The sequence below is a fragment of the Hyperoodon ampullatus genome (genome assembly GCF_949752795.1).
Source record: "Hyperoodon ampullatus genome assembly, chromosome: 15".
Taxonomy (NCBI): domain Eukaryota; kingdom Metazoa; phylum Chordata; class Mammalia; order Artiodactyla; family Ziphiidae; genus Hyperoodon; species Hyperoodon ampullatus.
In genome coordinates, this window is record NC_136928.1 from 13,631,732 (window position 1) to 13,655,137 (window position 23,406).

Below are 23,406 nucleotides of genomic sequence, written 5' to 3' on the forward strand. Positions count from 1 at the left end.
AGAACAAACATATGGATACCAAGGGGGAAGAGGGTGTGGGATGAATTGGGAGATTGGGATTGTCATATATACACTATTGATACTATATATAAAATAGATAAAATATATATAAAATAGATAACTATTGAGAACATACTGTACAGCACAGGGAACTCTACTCAATGCTCTGTGGTAACCTAAATGGGAAGGAAATCATGTTGACTTTTAATGTAATAAAACATATATTTTAACCTATGTTTTTCTCTAATGATCAAACAAAACAATGCCTTTTGCCTACCCTGCAATTAAAGTAAGAAGTTGAGCATGTTTTTACTTTACTTTAGTTTTTTTTATCTTACCTTAAAATATATTAGGAACCAATCTATTATAGACCCAATGACACAAAGGTTTTTTTTTTAATTCATGTTTTTTTTCCAAAAACATTTTTTAGCTTATGTATTTAACTCTGGAACTAATTTTTTAAAACACATAATTATTGGTAGGCAGATTCACATGGACCATCAATTCTTTTATATCTTGACTTCCTTATTTTCAAGTTATTACTTTTGATTCTTTTTCATGTCCTATTGAGTAGGTCTTTGAATAATTTTTAAGGAAGGCCATGGGAGTGAAATTGCTTCTGATTCTTAGATTTCTGAGGATATCTTTCCACTGCTTGTACTCATGAATTAAATTTGGTTTGGAATGGTATGCTTAGGTCATGAGTTTCCTCTTTAGAAGAGCAGGTCTTACTCCATTTGGAGATGGTGAATAAAGATTTAAGTTAAGCTTGTTTTTTTCCATTTGTTGGTAAACTATTATTTTCTGTCTGGTTGCTTTAATGAAATTCTCTTTACTCTGGATTTGCAAGCTATATCCAGGTATGTCTTGTTTCCCTATTAAAATCTTGATTTTTTTACACTAAGAAAAATATATTTCTTTTGTGTTGGTTATTATATTTCTGCTCCTTTTGTTCCAGCATTTTCAGGAATATTTCAGGAATATTTCTTAACCATGGGTTGTATTTCTACTATTTTCACTCTGTTGATTATCATCTCATGCCATTTCATCATTTTTTTAAATTAATTAATTTATTTATAGCTGCGTTGGGTCTTCATTGCTGCACACGGGCTTTCCCTAGCTGCAGTGGGCGGGGGCTAATCTTCACTGTGGTACACGGGCTTCTCATTGTGGTGGCTTCTCTTGTTGCAGAGCATGGGCTCTAGGCGCGTGGGCTCAGTAGTTGTGGCTCACAGGCTCTAGACCGCAGGATCAGCAGATGTGGCACACAGGCTTAGTTGCTGCATGGCCTTTGGGATCTTCCCAGACCAGGGCTCAAACCCGTGTCCCCTGCATTGGCAGGCAGATTCTTAACCACTGCATCACCAGGGAAGTCCCCATGCCAGTTCATCCTTATCCTTTACTTCTACAGTCTTGGAAAGCTAGTTCATAGATTACATTTTCTCCATTGTTAGTTCTGCTTACAAGTGCATCTTTGCCTTTGATCGCATCCTTCTCTTACTTTGGCTGGCTCCATGTTTGATAAGGGCAGGGAATGTGGAGAGACTTTTACCCACCTGGATGTGTCCTTGGCATCTGGCAGGAACTCTCCTCAGACCTACAACTGAAGGATGGAGTGGTTTGCACAAACCTGGCCCAACTTCCAGCAGGTACTCATCAGTCTCTCTGTTTCACAAGGTGGATTTTGACCATTTCTGCTCCCAAGGCGCTTCTGCCACAGAGCATTTCCGAAGAGAATACCCATCCTCATGTGCCATTCATCCTCCTCCTCCTCTGTGTTGTACTGGGAGATGTGATCTTGGAATCAATATAAAAAGAGACGAACTGAAGGGGGAGAGTTTCATGGGACCCAATTCTGGTCCTCTTGGAACATAATTCCTTTGCAGAGGGGGAGCCGTGGTCTGATTTCAGGTTATGGTAGCCCTGAGGTCCTGAGCCTGGGTAGAAAGTGGGATAAGTAAAGCCTTCTCTTGGGGTCTTGTTGTCTATTCCATGTTGGGATTAGGAGATGAAACAGATATTGCTGGGGCGGGGGTGTTTCCTCAAACCAACCCCATTGGTATAGTACTTGGTGCAAATTCCCTCTAGATTTCTTATCAATGCTGATAAGAGGTTTTATGTTTTTGCAGAACGTCATGGGCATTTTAATAGGAAATAGAGTGCATCTCAGGCTAATTCAATGGTTAATTTTCACATGTGCCTGATGCACTCCCCCCCCCCCAAGAAAACAATGTATTCGTTATTACATACAGACAATGACTCTTCAATTCCAATAAGGGTTAAAAATTACCCCACTTATCAACTCCCATGGCAGCCAAATGACACTTGCAGGTAAAATTCTAAAAGATGCCGCACAAGAGATAATCACTAGCATCAGGGCCTCCAAAGTGAGCAAGGCTGTCATGCAAAATGGCTTGTAGGAATTCTAGCCATTTCCAGAAGCTTGTAATTACGCTGACTCATCCGGTATTACATTTAGCAGATAGTTCACCAGCAAGAATATGCCTTAAACACCAAAAGGAAAAATATAACACAATGTATCTTTACCTTATAATAAATCCGGGCCACCAAACCCTGCTGAAGAACCCTTTCATGAAAATTGACTGCTTTCAACAGAAAGGCAAGATTACCGACTGTGTCCATGTTAAACGCCAGGAAACTGAAAGAAAAACACAGTGACCATCATTATTATTTTGTCCTCACCGAAGAATTTCAATTTGAAAGAAATAGACGGGTTTGTTTTTTCAAAAAGAATTTCCTCCCAATAGATAAGTAGTGTAAGTACATGTAATCATCCCCTTGCATCTCTTACTTGCTGTATTTTGTGCCTCTTCTTGCTATTTTTTGGACGAATGCTTGGATCTAGTTATTTTATGTGGTCATCCTTGTGATATAAGGATAATTTGGTTTACTGATTTTTCCACTTATGACTTTTTTAATCTTTTAAAGTATATTTTATTTAGCTTTAAAAAAATTTTTTATTGAAGTGTAGTTGATGTACAAAATTATATGTTACAGGTGTACAATATAATGATTCACAATTTTTAAAGGTTATACTCCATTTAGTTATTATAAAATATTGGCTATATTCCCTGTGTTGTACAATATATCCTTGTAGCTTATTTTATACCTAATAATTTATACCACTTACTATTGTATTATAATAGTGTTTAATATTTTACATAGTCTTCCTTCATTAACAGCTATATAATTTTCATGAAGTAGGTTTATAATAATTTACCCAACATCATTGGATGTTTGTTATAACAGTGATTACAAATGAATAGTAGTAGTCAAATATATCTGTCACAAAGTACTTGGCAATGAATAATGTTTCTCAAATACATTATGTATTTATTGCTAACTATTGCTGTGAATTATTCAATAATCTCAATAATTCTGTGATGTGGATACTACAATTAACCAATGTACAGTTGGAGAATCTGAGGCTCAGCAAGATTCAGTAACCTGCTCAAGGGCACAGAGGCAGAACACGTTCAAGCTCAGTGTTGTCTCAGGGGATGCCTGTATTGAAGGGAAGAGGAGCCCCAGAGGGCAATGAGAGGGGTGTGGACAAGCGCAGGGTAGAGTGTGTCACAGAGATGGTGACTTTTTTCAGCAGGAAGTAATTTCCATCTTCCCCATCTGGCAAATGAGGAAACTGGGGCACATGGGAGTTAAGAGATTTAGGCACAGACAGACTCAAAACACCCAAGTCTCCCTCAAAAATTCTTGGGGCTTTTCATCATGCAACTCTGCCTTTTGGGGTGATTTTGTCCCCCCAACCCTCCATGAAACTTCTGTCTTTAGAACTTAGAATTAACTAAGGAGTTAATTCACAATTAGGGTTTCCCATAGCTCAGCTACCCCTTTGCCCTCCCCTTCCCCCAGATCTTTGGGAAGTAAGTTATTATAAGACCCAAATAACTTAGATTCTCTTTAATTAAAATTTAAAACCTACAAGTAGCTTGTTGTTGCTTAATCAGAAGCCACAAGAGAAATATTAAGAAGCACTGATACAGTGCTTTTGAGAATCATCCTCCATTTAGACAAGTAAGATGGGAGGTTATTTATACACCAGTTAATGGAAATTTAAATTATATCAATACTTATTCTGAATCTAGTCTTTAGAAGATTGGGTTTCTGTTTCAAACTATTTCACAAAAGCTGTAAAGAACTTTCATATTCTACTGAAAAGCATGTTTTAGTCATTCCAGGGACTGTTACTAGGAAACATGGAGACTGTGAATGTCGTTATTAGAAATTACCTTTCCTGGGATATTTATTGTAGAATGCTGTCCACCTGAGGTTGTGAACAGCATGCACCACAGGAAGTGGATTTCATCCACCCACCCTATCATAGTCACCTACCAAGGATGACTGTGCCACATGGCTCTAGGAGCTCACCCAGCATAGAAGACTAGGCAGAGTATCTTAAAAGTGGGAAAATCACTAAGGGCAACCTCCTTGTATTTCACAAGAAGGTCAAAATGACTCTAAATTTAAATAAAATTTAAATTAAATTCAAATGTACATCATGAGTCTTCAGGAAGATGCAAATGGAAACCACAATGAGGTAGCATAATAAATCCACCAGAATGACTGAAACTAAATAAACTGACAACTTCAAATGTTGACAAGGATAAGGAGTAACCAGAACTCTCATACTTGTTGATGGACTGTAAAACTGGAAAACCACACTGGAAAAAGTTCTCAGTTTCTCATAAAACTAAATACACATAACCTATGACTCAGCAATTCCATTCCTACTATTTGCCTTAGAGAAATAAAAACACATTCATGAAAACACTTGTATACAAACGTTCACAGAAGTTCTGCTCAGAGGAGTGAAAACCTGTTAATATCCGAAGTGTCTACCTGTCACGAGAATGGAAAACAATACAATTATACGCCAATAAAATGGACGACCTAGAAGAAATGGATAAAGTCCTAGAAACGTATGCTCTTTCAAGACTGAATGAAGAAGAAATAGAAAATATGAACAGACTAATTACCAGTAATAAAATTGAATCAGTAAAAAAACCAAACTAAAAAAACTCCCAACAAACAAAAGTCCAGGACCAGATGACTTCACAGGTGAATTCTACCAAAAATTTAAAGAACAAATAACACCTATCTTTCTCAAACTACCCCAAAATATCGAAGAGAAAGGAACACTTCTGAACTCATTATATGAGGTCAGCATCACCCTGATACAAAAACCAGTAAGGATATTAGACAAGGGGAGACCTTCAAGGTGGCGGAGGAGTAAGACGTGGAGATCACCTTCCTCCCCAAAAATACATCAGAAATACATCTACATGTGGAACAACTCCTACAGAACACCTACTGAATGCTGGCAGAAGACCTCAGACTTCCCAAAAGATGTATATATATTTTTCCTTTTTCTCTTTTTGTCAGTGTGTATGTGTATGCTTCTTTGTGTAATTTTTGTCTGTATAGCTTTGCTTTTACCATTTGTCCTAGGGATCTGTCTGTCAGGGGTTTTTTTGGGTTTTTTTTTTTTAGTATAGTTTTTAGCACTTGTTATCATTGGTGGATTTGTTTTTTGGTTTGGTTGCTCTCTTTCTTTCTTTCCCTCCCTCCCTCCCTCCCTCGCTCCCTCCCTTCCTTCCTTCCTTTCTTTTTTCTCCCTTTTCTTCTGAGCCGTGTGGCTGAGAGGGTCTTGGTGCGCTGGCCAGTTGTAAGGCCTGTGCCTCTGAGGTGAGAAAGCCAAATTCAGGACACTGGTCCACAAGACCTCCTGGCTCCACATGATACCAAATGGTGAAAACTCTCCCAGAGATCTCCATCTCAATGCTGAGACCCAGCTCCACTCAAAGAGCAGCAAGCTACAGTGCTGGACACCCTATGCCAAACAACTAGCAAGACAGGAACACAATCCCACCCATTAGCAGAGAGGCTGCCTCAAATCATAATAAGGTCACAGGCACCCCAAAACACACCATCAGACGCAATCCTGCCTACCAGAAAGACAAGATCCAGCCCCATCCACCAGAATACAGGCACAAGTCCCCTCCACCAGGAAGCCTATACAACACACTGAACCAAACTTACCCACTGGGGGCAGACAGCAAAAACAACGGGAACTACGAACCTGCAGCCTGTGAAAAGGAGACTCCCAAACACAGTAAGTTAAGCAAATTGAGAAGACAGAGAAACACACAGCAGATGAAGGAACAAGGTAAAAACCCATCAGACCAAACAAATGAAGAGGAAATAGGCAGTCTACCTGAAAAAGAATTCAGAGTGATGACAGTGAAGATGATCCAAAATCTTGTAGAGAGAATGGAGAAAATACAAGAAATGTTTAACAAGGACCTAGAAGAACTAAAGAGCAAACAAACAATGATGAACAACACAATACATGTAATTAAAAATTCTCTAGTAGGAATCAATAGCAGAATAACTGAGGCAGAAAAACGGATAAGTGACCTGGAAGATAAAATAGTGGAAATAACTACTGCAGATCAGAATAAAGAAAGAAGAATGAAAAGAATTGAGGACAGTCTCAGAGACCACTGGGAAGACATTAAATGCACCAACATTCTAATTACAGGGGTCACAGAAGAAGAAGAGAAAAAGAAAGGGTCTGAGAAAATATTTGAAGAGATTATTGTTGAAAACTTCCCTAACATGGGAAAACAAACAGTCAATCAAGTCCACGAAGTGCAGAGAGTCTCATACAGGATAAATCCAAGGAGAAACACGCCAAGACACATATTAATCAAACTGTTAAAAATTAAATAGAAAGAAAAAATATTAAAAGAAACAAGGGAAAAACAACAAATAACACACAACAGAATCTCCATAAGGTTAACACCTGATCTTTCAGCAGAAACTCTGCAAGCCAGAAGGGAGTGGCAGGACATATTTAAAGTGATGAAAGGGAAGAAACTACAACCAAGATTACTCTACACAGCAAGGATCTCATTCAGATTCAATGGAGAAATTAAAACCTTTACAGACAAGCAAAAGCTAAGAGAATTCAGCACCACCAAACCAACTTTACAACAAATGCTAAAGGAACTTCTCTAGGCAGGAAACACAAGAGAAGGAAAAGACCTACAATAACAAACCCAATACAATTAAGAAAATGGTAATAGAAAATACATATTGATAACTACCTTAAATGTAAATGGATTAAATGCTCCAACCAAAAGACACAGAATGGCTGAGTGGATAAAAAACAAGACCCATATATATGCTGTCTACAAGAGACCCACTTCAGATCTAGGGACACATACAGACTGAAAGTGAGGGGATGGAAAAAGATATTTCATGTAACTGGAAATCAAAAGAAAGCTGGAGTAGCAATTCTCATATTAGACAAAATAGACTTTAAAATAAACACTATTACAAGACACAAAGAAGGCCACTACATAATGATCAAGGGATCAATCTAAGAAGATATAACAATTGTAAATATTTATGCACCCAACATAGGAGCACCCCAATACATAAGGTAAATGCTAACAGCCATAAAAGAGGAAGTCGACAGTAAAACAAGAAGAGTAGGGGACTTTAACACCCCGCTTTCACCAATGGACAGATCATCCAAAATGAAAATAAATAAGGAAACACTAGCTTTAAATGATAAATTAAACAAGATGGATTTAATTGACAGTTATAGGACATTCCATCCAAAAACAACAGAATACACTTTCTTCTCAACTGCTCATGGAACATTCTCCAGGATAGATCATATCTTGGGTCACAAATCAAGCCTTGGTAAATTTAAGAAAATTGAAATCATATCAAGTATCTTCTCTGACCACAACGCTATGAGACTAGATATCAATTACACGATGAAATCTGTAAAAAATACACACACCTGGAGGCTAAACAATACACTACTTAATAACCAAGAGATCGCTGAAGAAATGAGAGGAAATCAAAAAATACCTAGACACAAATAACAATGAAAACATGACAACCCAAAACATATGGAATGCAGCAAAAGCAGTTCTAAGAGGGAAGTTTAAAGCAATCCTACCTCAAGAAACAAGAAAAATCTCAAATAAACAATGAAACCTTACACCTAAAGCAATTAAAGAAAGAAGAACAAAAATACCCCAAAGTTAGCAGAAGGAAGGAAATCATAAAGATCAGATCAGAAATAAATGAAAAAAAAATGAAGGAAACGATAGCAAAGATCAATTAAACTAAAAGCTGGTTCATTGAGAATGTAAACAAAATTGATAAACCACTAGCCAGACTCATCAAGAAAAAAAAGGGGGAAGAGGACTTCCGGGTAAGATGGCGGAAGAGTAAGACGCGGAGATCACCTTCCTCCTCACGGATACACCAGAAATACAGCTACACGTGGAACAACTCCTACAGAACACCTACTGAACGCTGGCAGAAGACCCCAGACCTCCCAAAAGGCAAGAAACTCCCCACATACCTGGGTAGGGCAAAGCGGAGAGATTCCCGCACAGAGGATCGGTGCCGAGCGGCACTCACCAGCCCGAGAGGCTTGTCTGCTCGCCCGCCGGGGCGGGCGGCGCTGGAAGCTGAGGCTCGGGCTTCGGTCAGAGCGCAGGGAGAGGACTGGGGCTGGCGGCGAGAACTCAGCCTGAAGGGGGCTAATGTGCCACAGCTAGCCGGGAGGGAGTCCGGGAAAACTCTGGAGCTGCCGAAGAGGCAAGAGACTTGTTCTTCCCTCTTGGTTTCCTGCTGCGCGAGGAGAGGGGATTAAGAGCGCTGCTTAAAGGGGCTCCACAGACGGGCGCGAGTCGCGACTGAAAGCGCGGAGCCCAGTGACGGGCGTGGGACGCTGGGGCTGCTGCTGCCGCCGCCAAGAAGCCCGTGTGCGAGCGCAGGTCACTGTCCACACCGCCCTTCCGGGAGCCTGAGCAGCCCGCCACTGCCGGGGTCCCGGGATCCAGGGGCGGCTTCCCTGGGAGAACGCACGGCGCGCCTCGGGCTGGTGCAACGTCACGCCGACCTCTGCCGCTGCAGGCTCGCCCCGCACTCCGTGCCCCTCCCTCCCGCCCGGCCTGAGTGAGCCAGAGTTCCCGAAGAGGCTGCTCCTTTAACCCTTTCCTGTCTGAGCGAAGAACAGACGCCCTCCGGCGACCTACACGCAGAGGCGGGGCCAAATCCAAAGCTGAGACCCGGGAGCTGTGAGAACAAAGAAGAGAAAGGGAAACCTCTCCCAGCAGCCTCAGAAGCAGCGGATTAAAGCTCCACAATCAACTTGATGTACCCTGCATCTGTGGAATACATGAATAGACAACAAATCATCCCAAATTGAGGAGCCAGGAGTCAGTACTGTGCCTCTGAGGTGGGAGAGCCAACTTCAGGACACTGGTCCACAAGAGACCTCCCAGCTCCACATAATATCAAACGGCGAAAATCTTCCAGAGATCTCCATCTCAACACCAGCACCCAGCTTCACTCAACGACCAGCAAGCTACAGTGCTGGACACCCTATGCCAAACAACTAGCAAGACAGGAACACAACGCCACCCATTAGCAGAGAGGTGGCCTAAAATCATAAAAAGTCTGCAGACACCCCAAAACACACCACCAGACGTGGACCTGCCCACCAGAAAGACAAGATCCAGCCTCATCCACCAGAACACAGGCACTAGTCCCCTCGACCAGGAAACCTACACAACCCACTAAACCAACCTTAGCCACTGGGGACAGACACCAAAAACAACAGGAACTACGAACCTGCAGCCGGCAAAAAGGAGACCCCAAACACAGTAACATAAGCAAAATGAGAAGACAGAAAAACACACAGCAGGAGAAGGAGCAAGATAAAAACCCACCAGACCTAACAAATGAAGAGGTAATAGGCAGTCTATCTGAAAAAGAATTCAGAATAATGATAGTAAAGATGATCCAAAATCTTGGAAATAGAATAGACAAAATGCAAGAAACAGTTAACAAGGACCTAGTAGAACTAAAGATGAATCAAGCATCGATTAAAAACACAATAAATGAAATGAAAAATACTCTAGATGGGATCAATAGCAGAATAACTGAGGCAGAAGAACGGATAAGTGAGGTGGAAGATAAAATAGTGGAAATAACTAATGCAGAGCAAAATAAAGAGAAAAGAATGAAAAGAACAGAGGACAATATCAGAGACCTCTGGGACAACATTAAACGCACCAACATTCGAATTATAGGGGTTCCAGAAGAAGAAGAGAAAAAGAAAGGGACTGAGAAAATATTTGAAGAGATTATAGTTGAAAACTTCCCTAATATGGGAAAGGAAATAGTTAATCAAGTCCAAGAAGCACAGAGAGTCCCATACAGAATAAATCCAAGGAGAAATACGCCAAGACACATATTAATCAAACTGTCAAAAATTAAACACAAAGAAATCATATTAAAAGCAGCAAGGCAAAAACAACAAATAACACACAAGGGAATCCCCATCAGGATAACAGTTGATCTCTCAGCAGAAACTCTACAAGCCAGAAGGGAGTGGCAGGACATAATTAAAGTGATGAAGGAGAGAAACCTGCAACCAAGATTACTCTACCCAGCAAGGATCTCATTCAGATTTGATGGAGAAATTAAAACGTTTACAGACAAGCAAAAGCTGAGAGAGTTCAGCACCACCAAACCAGCTTTACAACAAATGCTAAAGGAACTTCTCTAGGCAAGAAACACAACAGAAGGAAAAGACCTACAATAACGAACCCAAAACAATTAAGAAAATGGGAATAGGAACATACATATCGATAATTACCTTAAATGTAAATGGACTAAACACTCCCACCAAAAGACACAGATTGGCTGAATGGATACAAAAACAAGACCCATATATATGCTGTCTACAAGAGACCCACTTCAGACCTAGAGACACATACAGACTGAAAGTGAGGGGATGGAAAAAGATATTTCATGTAACTGGAAACCAAAAGAAAGCTGGAGTAGCAATTCTCATATCAGACAAAATAGACTTTAAAATAAAGACTACTAGAAGAGACAAAGAAGGACACTACATAATGATCAAGGGATCGATCCAAGAAGAAGATATAACAATTGTAAATATTTATGCACCCAACATAGGAGCACCTCAATACATAAGGCAAACACTAACAGCCATAAAAGGAGAAATCGACAGTAACACAATCATAGTAGGGGACTTTAACACCCCACTTTCACCAATGGACAGATCATCCAAAATGAAAATAAATAAGGAAACACAAGCTTTAAATGATACATTAAACAAGATGGACTTAATTGATATTTATAGGACATTCCATCCAAAAACAACAGAATACACATTTTTCTCAAGTGCTCATGGAACATTCTCCAGGATAGATCATATCTTGGGTCACAAATCAAGCCTTGGTAAATTTAAGAAAATTGAAATTGTATCAAGTATCTTTTCCGACCACAATGCTATGAGACTAGATATCAATTACAGGAAAAGAGCTATAAAAAATACAAACACATGGAGGCTAAACAATACATTACTTAATAACGAAGTGATCACTGAAGAAATCAAAGAGGAAATAAAAAAATACCTAGAAACAAATGACAATGGAGACACGACGACCCAAAACCTATGGGATGCAGCAAAAGCAGTTCTAAGAGGGAAGTTTATAGCAATACAATCCCACCTTAAGAAACAGGAAATATCTCGACTAAACAACCTAACCTTGCACCTAAAGCAATTAGAGAAAGAAGAACAAAAACATCCCAAAGTTAGCAGAAGAAAAGAAATCATAAAAATCAGATCAGAAATAAATGAAAAAGAAATGAAGGAAACAATAGCAAAGATCAATAAAACTAAAAGCTGGTTCTTTGAGAAGATAAACAAAATTGATAAACCATTAGCCAGACTCATCAAGAAAAAAAGGGAGAAGACTCAAATCAATAGAATTAGAAATGAAAAAGGAGAAGTAACAACTGACACTGCAGAAATACAAAAGATCATGAGAGATTACTATAAGCAACTCTATGCCAATAAAATGGACAACCTGGAAGAAATGGACAAATTCTTAGAAATGCACAACCTGCCAAGACTGAATCAGGAAGAAATAGAACATATGAACAGACCAATCACAAGCACTGAAATTGAAACTGTGATAAAAAATCTTCCAACAAACAAAAGCCCAGGACCAGATGGCTTCACAGGCGAATTCTATCAAGCATTTAGAGAAGAGCTAACGCCTATCCTTCTCAAACTCTTCCAAAATATAGCAGAGGGAGGAACACTCCCAAACTCATTCTACGAGGCCACCATCACCTTGATACCAAAACCAGACAAGGATGTCACAAAGAAAGAAAACTACAGGCCAATATCACTGATGAACATAGATGCAAAAATCCTCAACAAAATACTAGCAAACAGAATCCAACAGCACATTAAAAGGATCATACACCATGATCAAGTGGGGTTTATCCCAGGAATGCAAGGATTCTTCAATATACGCAAATCAATCAACGTGATACACCATATTAACAAATTGAAGGAGAAAAACCATATGATCATCTCAATAGATGCAGAGAAAGCTTTCGACAAAATTCAACACCCATTCATGATAAAAACCCTGCAGAAAGTAGGCATAGAGGGAACTTTCCTCAACATAATAAAGGCCATATATGACAAACCCACAGCCAGCATCGTCCTCAATGGTGAAAAACTGAAACCATTTCCACTAAGATCAGGAACAAGACAAGGTTGCCCACTCTCACCACTCTTATTCAACATAGTTTTGGAAGTTTTAGCCACAGCAATCAGAGAAGAAAAGCAAATAAAAGGAATCCAAATTGGAAAAGAAGAAGTAAAGCTGTCACTGTTTGCAGATGACATGATACTATACATAGAGAATCCTAAAGATGCTACCAGAAAACTACTAGAGCTAATCAATGAATTTGGTAAAGTTGCAGGATACAAAATTAATGCACAGAAATCTCTGGCATTCCTATATACTAATGATGAAAAATCTGAAAGTGAAATCAAGGAAACACTCCCATTTACCATTGCAACAAAAAGAATAAAATATCTAGGAATAAACCTACCTAAGGAGACAAAAGACCTGTATGCAGAAAATTATAAGACACTGATGAAAGAAATTAAAGATGATACAAATAGATGGAGAGATGTACCATGTTCTTGGATTGGAAGAATCAACATTGTGAAAATGACTCTACTACCCAAAGCAATCTACAGATTCAATGCAATCCCTATCAAAATACCACTGGCATTTTTCACAGAACTAGAACAAAAAATTTCACAATTTGTATGGAAACACAAAAGACCCCGAATAGCCAAAGCAATCTTGAGAACGAAAAATGGAGCTGGAGGAATCAGGCTCCCTGACTTCAGACTATACTACAAAGCTGCAGTAATCAAGACAGTATGGTACTGGCACAGAAACAGAAAGATAGATCAATGGAACAGGATAGAAAGCCCAGAGATAAACCCACGGACATATGGTCACCTTATCTTTGATAAAGGAGGCAGGAATGTACAGTGGAGAAAGGACAGTCTCTTCAATAAGTGGTGTTGGGAAAACTGGACAGGGACATGTAAAAGTATGAGATTCGATCACTCCCTAACACCATACACAAAAATAAGCTCAAAATGGATTAAAGACCTAAATGTAAGGCCAGACACTATCAAACTCTTAGAGGACAACATAGGCAGAACACTCTATGACATAAATCACAGCAAGATCCTTTTTGACCCACCTCCTAGAGAAATGGAAATAAAGACAAAAATAAACACATGGGACCTAATGAAACTTAAAAGCTTTTGCACAGCAAAGGAAACCATAAACAAGACCAAAAGACAACCCTCAGAATGGGAGAAAATATTTGCAAATGAAGCAACTGACAAAGGATTAATCTCCAAAATTTATAAGCAGCTCATGCAGCTCAATAACAAAAAAACAAACAACCCAATCCAAAAATGGGCAGAAGACCTAAATAGACATTTCTCCACAGAAGATATACAGACTGCCAACAAACACATGAAAGGATGCTCAACATCTTTACTAATTAGAGAAATGCAAATCAAAACTACAATGAGATATCATCTCACACCAGTCAGAATGGCCATCATCAAAAAATCTAGAAACAATAAATGCTGGAGAGGGTGTGGAAAAAAGGGAACACTCTTGCACTGCTGGTGGGAATGTGAATTGGTACAGCCACTATGGAGAACGGTATGGAGGTTCCTTAAAAAACTACAAATAGAACTACCATATGACCCTGCAATCCCACTACTGGGCATATACCCTGAGAAAACCATAATTCAAAAAGAGACATGTACCAAAATGTTCATAGCAGCCCTATTTACAATAGCCCGGAGATGGAAACAACCTAAGTGTCCATCATCGGATGAATGGGTAAAGAAGATGTGGCACATACATACAATGGAATATTACTCAGCCATAAAAAGAAATGAAATTGAACTATTTGTAATGAGGTGGATGGACCTAGAGTCTGTCATACAGAGTGAAGTAAGTCAGAAAGAGAAAGACAAATACTGTATGCTGACACATATATATGGAATTTAAGAAAAAAAAAGGTCATGAAGAACATAGGGGTAAGACAGGAATAAAGACACAGACCTACTAGAGAATGGACTTGAGGATATGGGGAGGGGGAAGGGTAAGCTGTGACAAAGTGAAAGAGCGGCATGGACATATATACACTACCAAACGTAAGGTAGATAGCTAGTGGGAAGCAGCCGCATAGCACAGGGAGATCAGCTCGGTGCTTTGTGACCGCCTGGAGGGGTGGGATAGGGAGGGTGGGAGGGAGACGCAAAAGGGAGGGGATATGGGAACATATGTATACATATAACTGATTAAATTTGTGATAAAGCAAAAAATAAAAATAAAAAAAATAAATAAATAAATAAATAAATAAAAAAATAAATAAAATGTGAAAAAAAAAAAAAAAAAAAGGGGGAAGACTCAAATCAACAGAATTAGAAATGATAAAGGAGAAGCAACAACAGACACTGCAGAAATACAAAGGATCATGAGAGATTACTACAAGCAACTCTATGCCAATAAAATGGACAAATTCTTAGAAAAGCACAACCTTCTGAAACTGAACCAGAAAGAAATAGGAAATATAAACAGACAAACCACAAGCACTGAAATTCAGACTGATTAAAAATCTTCCAACAAACAAAAGCCCTGGACCAGATGGCTTTACAGGCGAATTCTATCAAACCTTTAGAGAAGAGCTAACACCTATCCTTCTGAAACTCTTTCAAAGTATAGCAGAGGGAGGAACACTCTCAAACTCATTCTACAAGGCCACCATCACCCTGATACCAAAACCAGACAAAGATGTCACAAAGAAAGAAACCTACAGGCCAATATCACTGATGAACATAGATGCAAACGCTCCTCAACAAAATACCAGCAAACAGAATCCAACAGAACATTAAAGGATCATACACCATGATCAAGTGGGGTTTAATCCAGGAATGCAAGGATTCTTCAATATATGCAAATCGATCAATGTGATACACCATATCAACAACTTGAAGGAGAAAAACCATATGATCATCTCAATAGATACAGAGAAAGCTTTTGACAAAATTCAACACCATTTATGATAAAAACCCTCCAGAAAGTGGGCATAGAGGGAACTTACCTCAACATATCAAAGGCCATCTATAACAAACCCACAGACAACATTGTTCTCAATGGTGAAAAACTGAAAGCATTTCCACTAAAATCAGGAACAAGACAAGGTTGTCCACTCTCACCACTATTATTCAACATAGTTTTGGAAGTTTTAGCCACAGCAATCAGAGAAGAAAAAGAAATAAAAGGAATCCAAATCAGAAAAGAAGAAGTAAAGCTGTCACTGTTTGCAGATGACATGATACTATACATAGAGAATCCTAAAGATGTTACCAGAAAACCACTACAGCTAATCAATGAATTTGGTAACGTAGCAGGATACAAGATTAATGCACAGGAATCTCTTGCATTCCTATATGCTAATGATGAAAAATCTGAAATAGAAATTAAGGAAACATTCCCATTTACCATTGCAGCAAAAAGAATAAAATACCTAGGAATAAACCTACCTAAGGAGACAAAAGACCTGTATGCAGAAAACTATAAGACACTGATGAAAGAAATTAAAGATGATACAAACAGATGGAGAGATATACCATGTTCTTGGATTGGAAGAATCAACATTGTGAAAATGACTATACTACCCTAAGCGATCTACAGATTCAATGAAATTCCTATTAAACTACCAATGGCATTTTTCACAGAACTAGAACAAAAAATCTCACAATTTGTATGGAAACACAAAAGATCCTGAATAGCCAAAGCAATATTGAGAAAGAAAAACGGAGCTGGAGCAATCAGGCTGCTGTACTTCAGACTATACTACAAAGCTACAGTATTCAAGACAGTATGGTACTGGCACAAAAACAGACATATAGATCAATGGAACAGGATAGAAAGCCCAGAGATAAATCCACGCACATATGGTCACCTTATCTTTGATAAAGGAGGCAAGAATATACAATGGAGAAAAGACAGCCTCTTCAATAGGTGGTGCTGGGAAAACTGGACAGCTACATGTAAAAGAATGAAATCAGAACACTCGTAAAACCATACACAAAAAGAAACTCAAAATGGATTAAAGACCTAAATGTAAGGCCAGACACTATCAAACTCTTTGAGGAAAACATAGGCAGAACACTCTATGACATAAATCACAGCAAGATCCTTTTTGACCCACCACCTAGAGAAATGGAAATAAAAACAGAAATAAACAAATGGGACTTAATGAAACTTAAAGCTTTTTCACAGCAAAGGAAACCATAAACAAGACCAAAATACAACCCTCAGAATGGGAGAAAATATTTGCAAATGAAGAAACTGACAAACCCCAAAATTTACAAGAAGCTCATGCAGCTCAATATCAAAAAAACAAACCACCCAATCCAAAAATGGGCAGAAGACCTAAATAGACATTTCTCCAAAGAAGATATACAGATTGCCAACACACACATGAAAGGATGCTCAACATCACTAATCATTAGAGAAATGCAAATCAAAACTACAGTGAGGTATCACCTCACACCAGTCAGAATGGCCATCATCAAAAAATCTACACACAACAAATGCTGGAGAGGGTGTGGAGAAAAGGGTACCCTCTTGCACTGTTGGTGGGAATGTAAATTGATACAGCCGCTATGGAGAACCGTATGGAGGTTCCTTAAAAAACTAAAAATAGAACTATCGTACGATCCAGCGATCCCACTCCTGGGCATATACCCTGAGAAAACCATAATTCAAAAAGAGTCATGTACCACAATGTTCACTGCAGCTCTATTTACAATAGCCAGGACATGGAAGCAACCTAAGTGTCCACTGACAGATGAATGGATAAAGAAGATGTGGCACATATATACAATGGAATATTACTCAGCCATAAAAAGAAACGAAATTGAGTTATTTGTAGTTAGGTGGATGGACCTAGAGTCTGTCATACAGAGTGAAGTAGGTCAGAAAGAGAAAAACAAATACTGTATGCTAACATACATATATACATATATATATATATATATATATATATATATATATATATATATGGAATCTTTAAAAAAAAAGGTTCTGAAGAAACTAGGGGCAGGACAGGAATATAGATGCAGATGTAGAGAATGGAGTTGAGGACATGGGGAGGGGGAAGGGTAAGCTGGGACGAAGTGAGAGAGTGGCATGGACTTATATACACTACCAAATGTAAAATACATAGCTAGAGGGAAGCAGCCACATAGCACACGGAGATCAGTTCGGTGCTTTGTCACCACCTAGAGGGGTGGGATAAGGAGATTGGGAAGGAAACACAAGAGGGTGGAGATATGGGGATATATGTTTATGTATAGCTGATTCACCTTGTTATAGAGCAGAAACTAACACACCACTGTAAAGCAATTATACTCCAATAAAGATGTTATAAAAAAAAAAGATTTGTCTTTCATTGTAAGTAAATCTACATAAGTTGAAAAACCTGTAACCAAATATTGAACTCTAGTTAATGATGCTCATTCCAAATTATTATTTAGAAGTATGTTGATGTCTGCTGTTTACTTTGAAGTGCACCAGCAAAAGAAAAGATGAATTGAAGGATGGGTTGAAGGGTTGGTACATGGATATATATGTGATACAGTAATCACAGCCACAGGTTAATAGTTGACTCTCTATGGTGAGTATATGAATGTTCCCTACAATTATTCCAACTTTCCTGAGTGTCTGAAAATGCTCATAATATAAATGGCACAGCATTCAAGTACAGCACAGAAGCTTACCTTTCCTCAGCCTCCACAGTCTCCTAGGGATCCACAGGTTGATGAGATCCGTGAGGGCTCCAGTGGCAGCCCCTTGGGAAAGGGGGAGAGGCAGCACTCATTGGGACAAGAAAGGGCAGAATGGAGCTGTTGCAGAACCAAGTACAGCCCCAATCAGAGCCCAGCCCTGGCCTCCTCACCTAGTCTCATGGAACCTTTCCAGTACCATGACTGACTCCCCGCACTGTTCAGATGAAGGCTAGCCTCTGGGTGTCCATACAAATGGCTGCCTACCTGGAGGGATTTCAGGGCACCAGGAAGTTCTCACCCCTTCTTTCTTCGTGTCCCCACCTGCTCATGGGTACTTCTCTTGTGAGTTGTCAATAAGACTGCCATCCAAAGGCTCTACTTGCATGTAAGCTCCATGAAAGCTGAGAACCCACAGTTACTGCTGTACTGTCAACACCTAGAGAAGTGCCCCATACACTATGTGTGTGGAAATGTGTTGGATGACAAAGGCTTTTCTTAAAAAATGAGAGTAAGTAAGGTTTGGGGACTTAAGGAGATAAACACAGCCAGCCTGAATCAGTAAAACCGGGATGTGTGGGAGAGAGAAGTGCACTGTTTTGGAGGTTAATAACGGAGACAAAATAAATGGACTGGAACTTTCCAAATATTTACAATTGGAATACTGCCTTTGGCACATCTCAAGTCTATCTTGGAAGACTTGCTAGGAATATAGATTTGCATATCGGCGAGAGTCTGTTTTGCTTTCGAAATGATGGAAACAAGCCCTGCTCTGCTATCTGGAAGAGAAATGGAGGGGCAGATGATTTGTAGCTAGCTGGAGAACACGATTCCTGAATGGATGGAACTGATTCTGATGGGAATTGTACTGTTCTTTCAACTCCTTATATGTTGGAAATTTTCTACCTAATAAATTTCGGGGAAAGCTATCAGCACCCCAAAATGCCCATTCAGGGCTAGAAATATTAAAAAGACTCACTGACTTTTTAGAGTGTGCAAGGACAAACTGAGACAAAACCAAGGGAAACTGTATAAAATAAAGAAAAAAAAAAACCACCCCCAAACCGAGCGAGACTTAAGTGAAACAGTCCTAGGATATGGGATCTGATGTTTCCAGCTTTAAGATAGACTACAGTTTGAATAAACAGGAACCTGAGCAGTAGTTTAAAAAAAAAGGGGGGGGGGAGGACAGAATGCAGATTTTTAAAATTTCACTTCATGCCAACAGATATGAAATGTCCCATACTATATTTATTGTGTTTTCCGTGTCTCTTATTAGGATTGTAAGATTATACTTTTTAATGAATAGTTTCCTTGGAAATTAGTTCAATACATTTGGGTTATGAAGACCAAAGTCTCCCTCCAAATAAAAATAATAATTTTAAAAATGCACAAAAGGAAAAAGCACAATAAGCTCCTCAAAAGTAGAACAAAGGAGGCAGTACATTTATGAGCATAAATCAATAAACAAAATTGAGTGTTTCTTAAGCATGCAGGGGTTATTTATCATATTAACTGATTAAAGAAGAAATATCATAATTTAATAGATAAAAATCATTTGCAGTAAAATTCATCTAATAAGAAGAAGAATATGTTAAAAATAACAGTAAAAGGAGCTTCTTTAGGAAGTAAAGTGTGTCTATCAAAAAACTTTAGCAAAGGTCATTCTTAATAGTGAAATATTAAACTAATTCTTTTTAAAACCAGGGATAAAACACTTTCTCCCAAAAAAGAATAACTGGAAAGGAAGAAATAAGAATTCATTATTTGCAGATAGTAGGACTGTCTACATCAAAGAATCTACAGTCATATTTAAAAGAAATTTTTTATGGTCAGGTTTATATATTGTACAAAATCCAACTGCACGTATAATAAATCAGCAACAACAAAACCCAGAATTTAAAAAATATTCTTTTTACAACAACAACAAAATTCTAGTGTACCTAGTAATAAATCTGTCTAAGGTTATACTATGTTTGAAAGAAATTATCAAACTCTGGGAGACACTTGAGAGATTAACATTTCTGAGAGGAAGTTCAGTTTTACAAGCGTGTCAATTTTTCTGCAAATCTATAGATTTCATACACTTTCAAAGAAAATTCCAGTAGATATTTTAAATTGTGGTAAAATAAACATAACATAAAATCTACTACCTTAACCATTTTTAAGAGTACAGTTCAGTGGCATTAAGTACATTCACTTGGTCATGCAACCATCACCAATATGCATCTCCAAAATTTTTTCACCTTCCCAAACTGAAATTCTGTACCCAGCAAACACTAACTCCCATTTCTTCCTCCTCCTAGCCCCTGGTAACCACTATTCTACTTTCTGCCTCTATGAACTTGGCTACTCTAGATATCTTATATAAGGGCAACTATACAAAATTTGTCCTTTTGGTGTATGCAAGTTCTTTTTTTTTTTTGGAGGAACTTGACAAACTTAACTCTAAAACTTATGTGGACATGCAAAAGACCCAGAATAGCCAACAATTCTGAATTATATTTTAAAGGTAATAATATAATAATATTATATATAATAAGTACCATATAATACTATTATACTATTATAAATCTAGTGGAATTGAGATGGTGTATTGTTGAATTAAGAATATACAAACAGACTAGGAACCAAATAGCCCCCAAATGGACTCCTGCATATATAAAAGTTTAATAAATGTCAGAGGGGACATTCCAGATCACTTGGGAAAGACAGTCAATTCAGTATATGGGGCTGGAACAACTGACAATCCCTACAGGAGAAAAAAAAATGAAATTAAATCCCTCCCTCATAACACAGACAAAAATTTCTAATGGATTCAAGAGTTAAATGTGAAAGGTGAAACTTTCAAACTTTAAAAAGTGTATATATCATGACATCAAAGTAGACAAGATATGGAAAAGACTGATAAACTCAATTGTAATTTAAGAATTTCTGTTAATCAAAAAACACCATAAAGAAAATATAAGACAAGCCACAAACTTGGAGAAGAGAACTGTAACATCTAAAAGTCAATAAGACTAAGACCAAAAAAAAAAAAAAGAAAAAGAAAGAAAGAAAATACATGAAGAAATACATGTGAAATACATAGGAAGAAATACAAATGGCAGATAGACATGTGAAAGCATACTCAATTGTAACAGTAATATGAAAATGCAATTTTAAAGCATAGTGAGAGATCTTTTTCTTATGTTATATCGACAAAAATTAAGTCTGATAATACCAAGTGTTAGTTCCATAAGACACATGCTGCTGGTGGGGATATAAATGTGTACAATCACTGAAAAATAATTTGACATGATGTAGTAAAGTTGAGCATTGGCATACCCACAACACAGCACTTTCACTCCTGGGTCATATATGCTACTGAGGAGTGTTTTTCAAACAATAGATTGCAAATGGCTAAAATGGCTCATGAAATCAGTTTAAAGGATTGAGATCAGTATTTTTAAAAAACAAAATTAAAAAATATCAGAGAGCATTATGAGGAATAGGATGAGCATTGTTTCATGAAATGTTTGTTTCACTTGTGTCTGTGGTGGGGAGGGAGGGCAGAAGACTCTATGGGTGTGTGGGTGTCCATGGTGATGGAAAATGTATCTCTCTGAGTCACAGCAACTAAATTTGAAAGCCCTGTAGAAATTCTTGCCCACGTTCCCCAGAAAACATATACAAGATTTTTCATAAGAGTGTGTTCAAAATGTCAAAAACACAACTCAAATATCCACTGATACTGGAGATTAAAATGGATGAGCAACTTGTGGCACAGACACATGATGAAATATTATGAGCACAGACAGAAGCTCTTCAACCACACATAACAACTTGGACGAACCTAAGAAACAAAATATTGAGTGAAAACAGGAAGCTACAGAATACCACACACATTATGCCTTATTTATCAAGCTTAAAGACAATACGAAAAAATCAATGAAAACAACCCAAAGCACAGATCCTGAAGCCAGACTATCTGGGTTCAAATCCGAGCTCTGTCACCTAGTGGCATGTAACCTTGGGCAAAACACTTAAACTCTGTGCCTGTTTCCTCATCTGTGAAATGGAAATAATAACCTACCTCACGGGGTGTTTAGGCTTAAAACCTGTAAAGTCCTTGGAACAGTGAACATGCCCAAAAGAAGGAACAGGTGTAGGAAGAACAGAATTAGCAATGTTCTGGTTCTTAAGTTGGTTTGTGGGTGCATGAGTATTGAAGATACATATTCATTTATTTTTTCCACATATCAATATTTTTTAAATTTTATATTGGAGTATAGTTGATTTACAACGTTGTGTTAGTCTCAGGTGTACAGCAAAGTGGTTTAGTTATACACATACATATATCTCTGCTTTTTCAGATTCTTTTCCCATAGAGGTTATTACAGAGTACTGAGTAGAGTTCCCTATGCTATACAGTAGGTTCTTGTTGATTCTCTCTTTTATATAAATATTTAAAATTTAAACAGGAGTGAGTTATGCCAAGACAAGGCCCTGTATACTCAGGCTCAAGAATAAGACACTGGGTCAACGATGTTGGCAGCCTGAATGGTCACATACCTGGTTCTCAGCTTGTCACCCCCTGATTCCATCCAGTTTGGGAGCAGGCTGGAGATGGGTCTTTCTTCATACTGCTTGGTGTACTGAGCCAGCAGTTCCTGAACCACAACCTGCACATAGAGTTTATCACTTGTCAGCCATTTGTCAAAAATGCAATAAATGCCAGAGTGTCTTTAACTGCTGCAGCAAGGTAAGGTCCAGCTACTTCTAGCAAATCCTTCCTGAGGCCTCCACTTCCCCACAGCAGGTGTGTGGCCCTTACTCACCACTCTCCCTCCATTACCCATGGCCAGCTTAACTAGCTAACTACTCACTGCTCTCTTTTCCCTTTGAGGCATGAGCCTTTAATGTGGTCCCAAGACCAACCATTTTAGGTGACACTTCAGATGAAACCTACTTGCCTTCCCTGGACCAGATGGGTGGCTGGTCTGTTTTCCTTTTTGCCTCTGATATTCTATGGTTGATTAGGCCTTTGGGGAATCATACTGAAAGGTACAGTAAAACAATCTCCATCAATTGCTTTCCTCACAGCTTTAAAGTTA

At 38.5% G+C, this 23,406-nt stretch overlaps 1 protein-coding gene across 1 annotated transcript in view; it reads right to left on the reverse strand.

Moving 5' to 3' along the window:
- The window catches only part of ACOXL (acyl-CoA oxidase like), a gene marked incomplete at its 3' end in the record, with an annotated part of 362,800 nt that overhangs the window by 105,883 nt on the left and 233,511 nt on the right, over window positions 1-23,406 (reverse strand). The window contains 2 exon segments of the mRNA XM_079720397.1: window positions 2,548-2,659; window positions 22,865-22,974. Of these exon segments, the coding sequence (XP_079576523.1) occupies window positions 2,548-2,659; window positions 22,865-22,974 (222 nt within the window).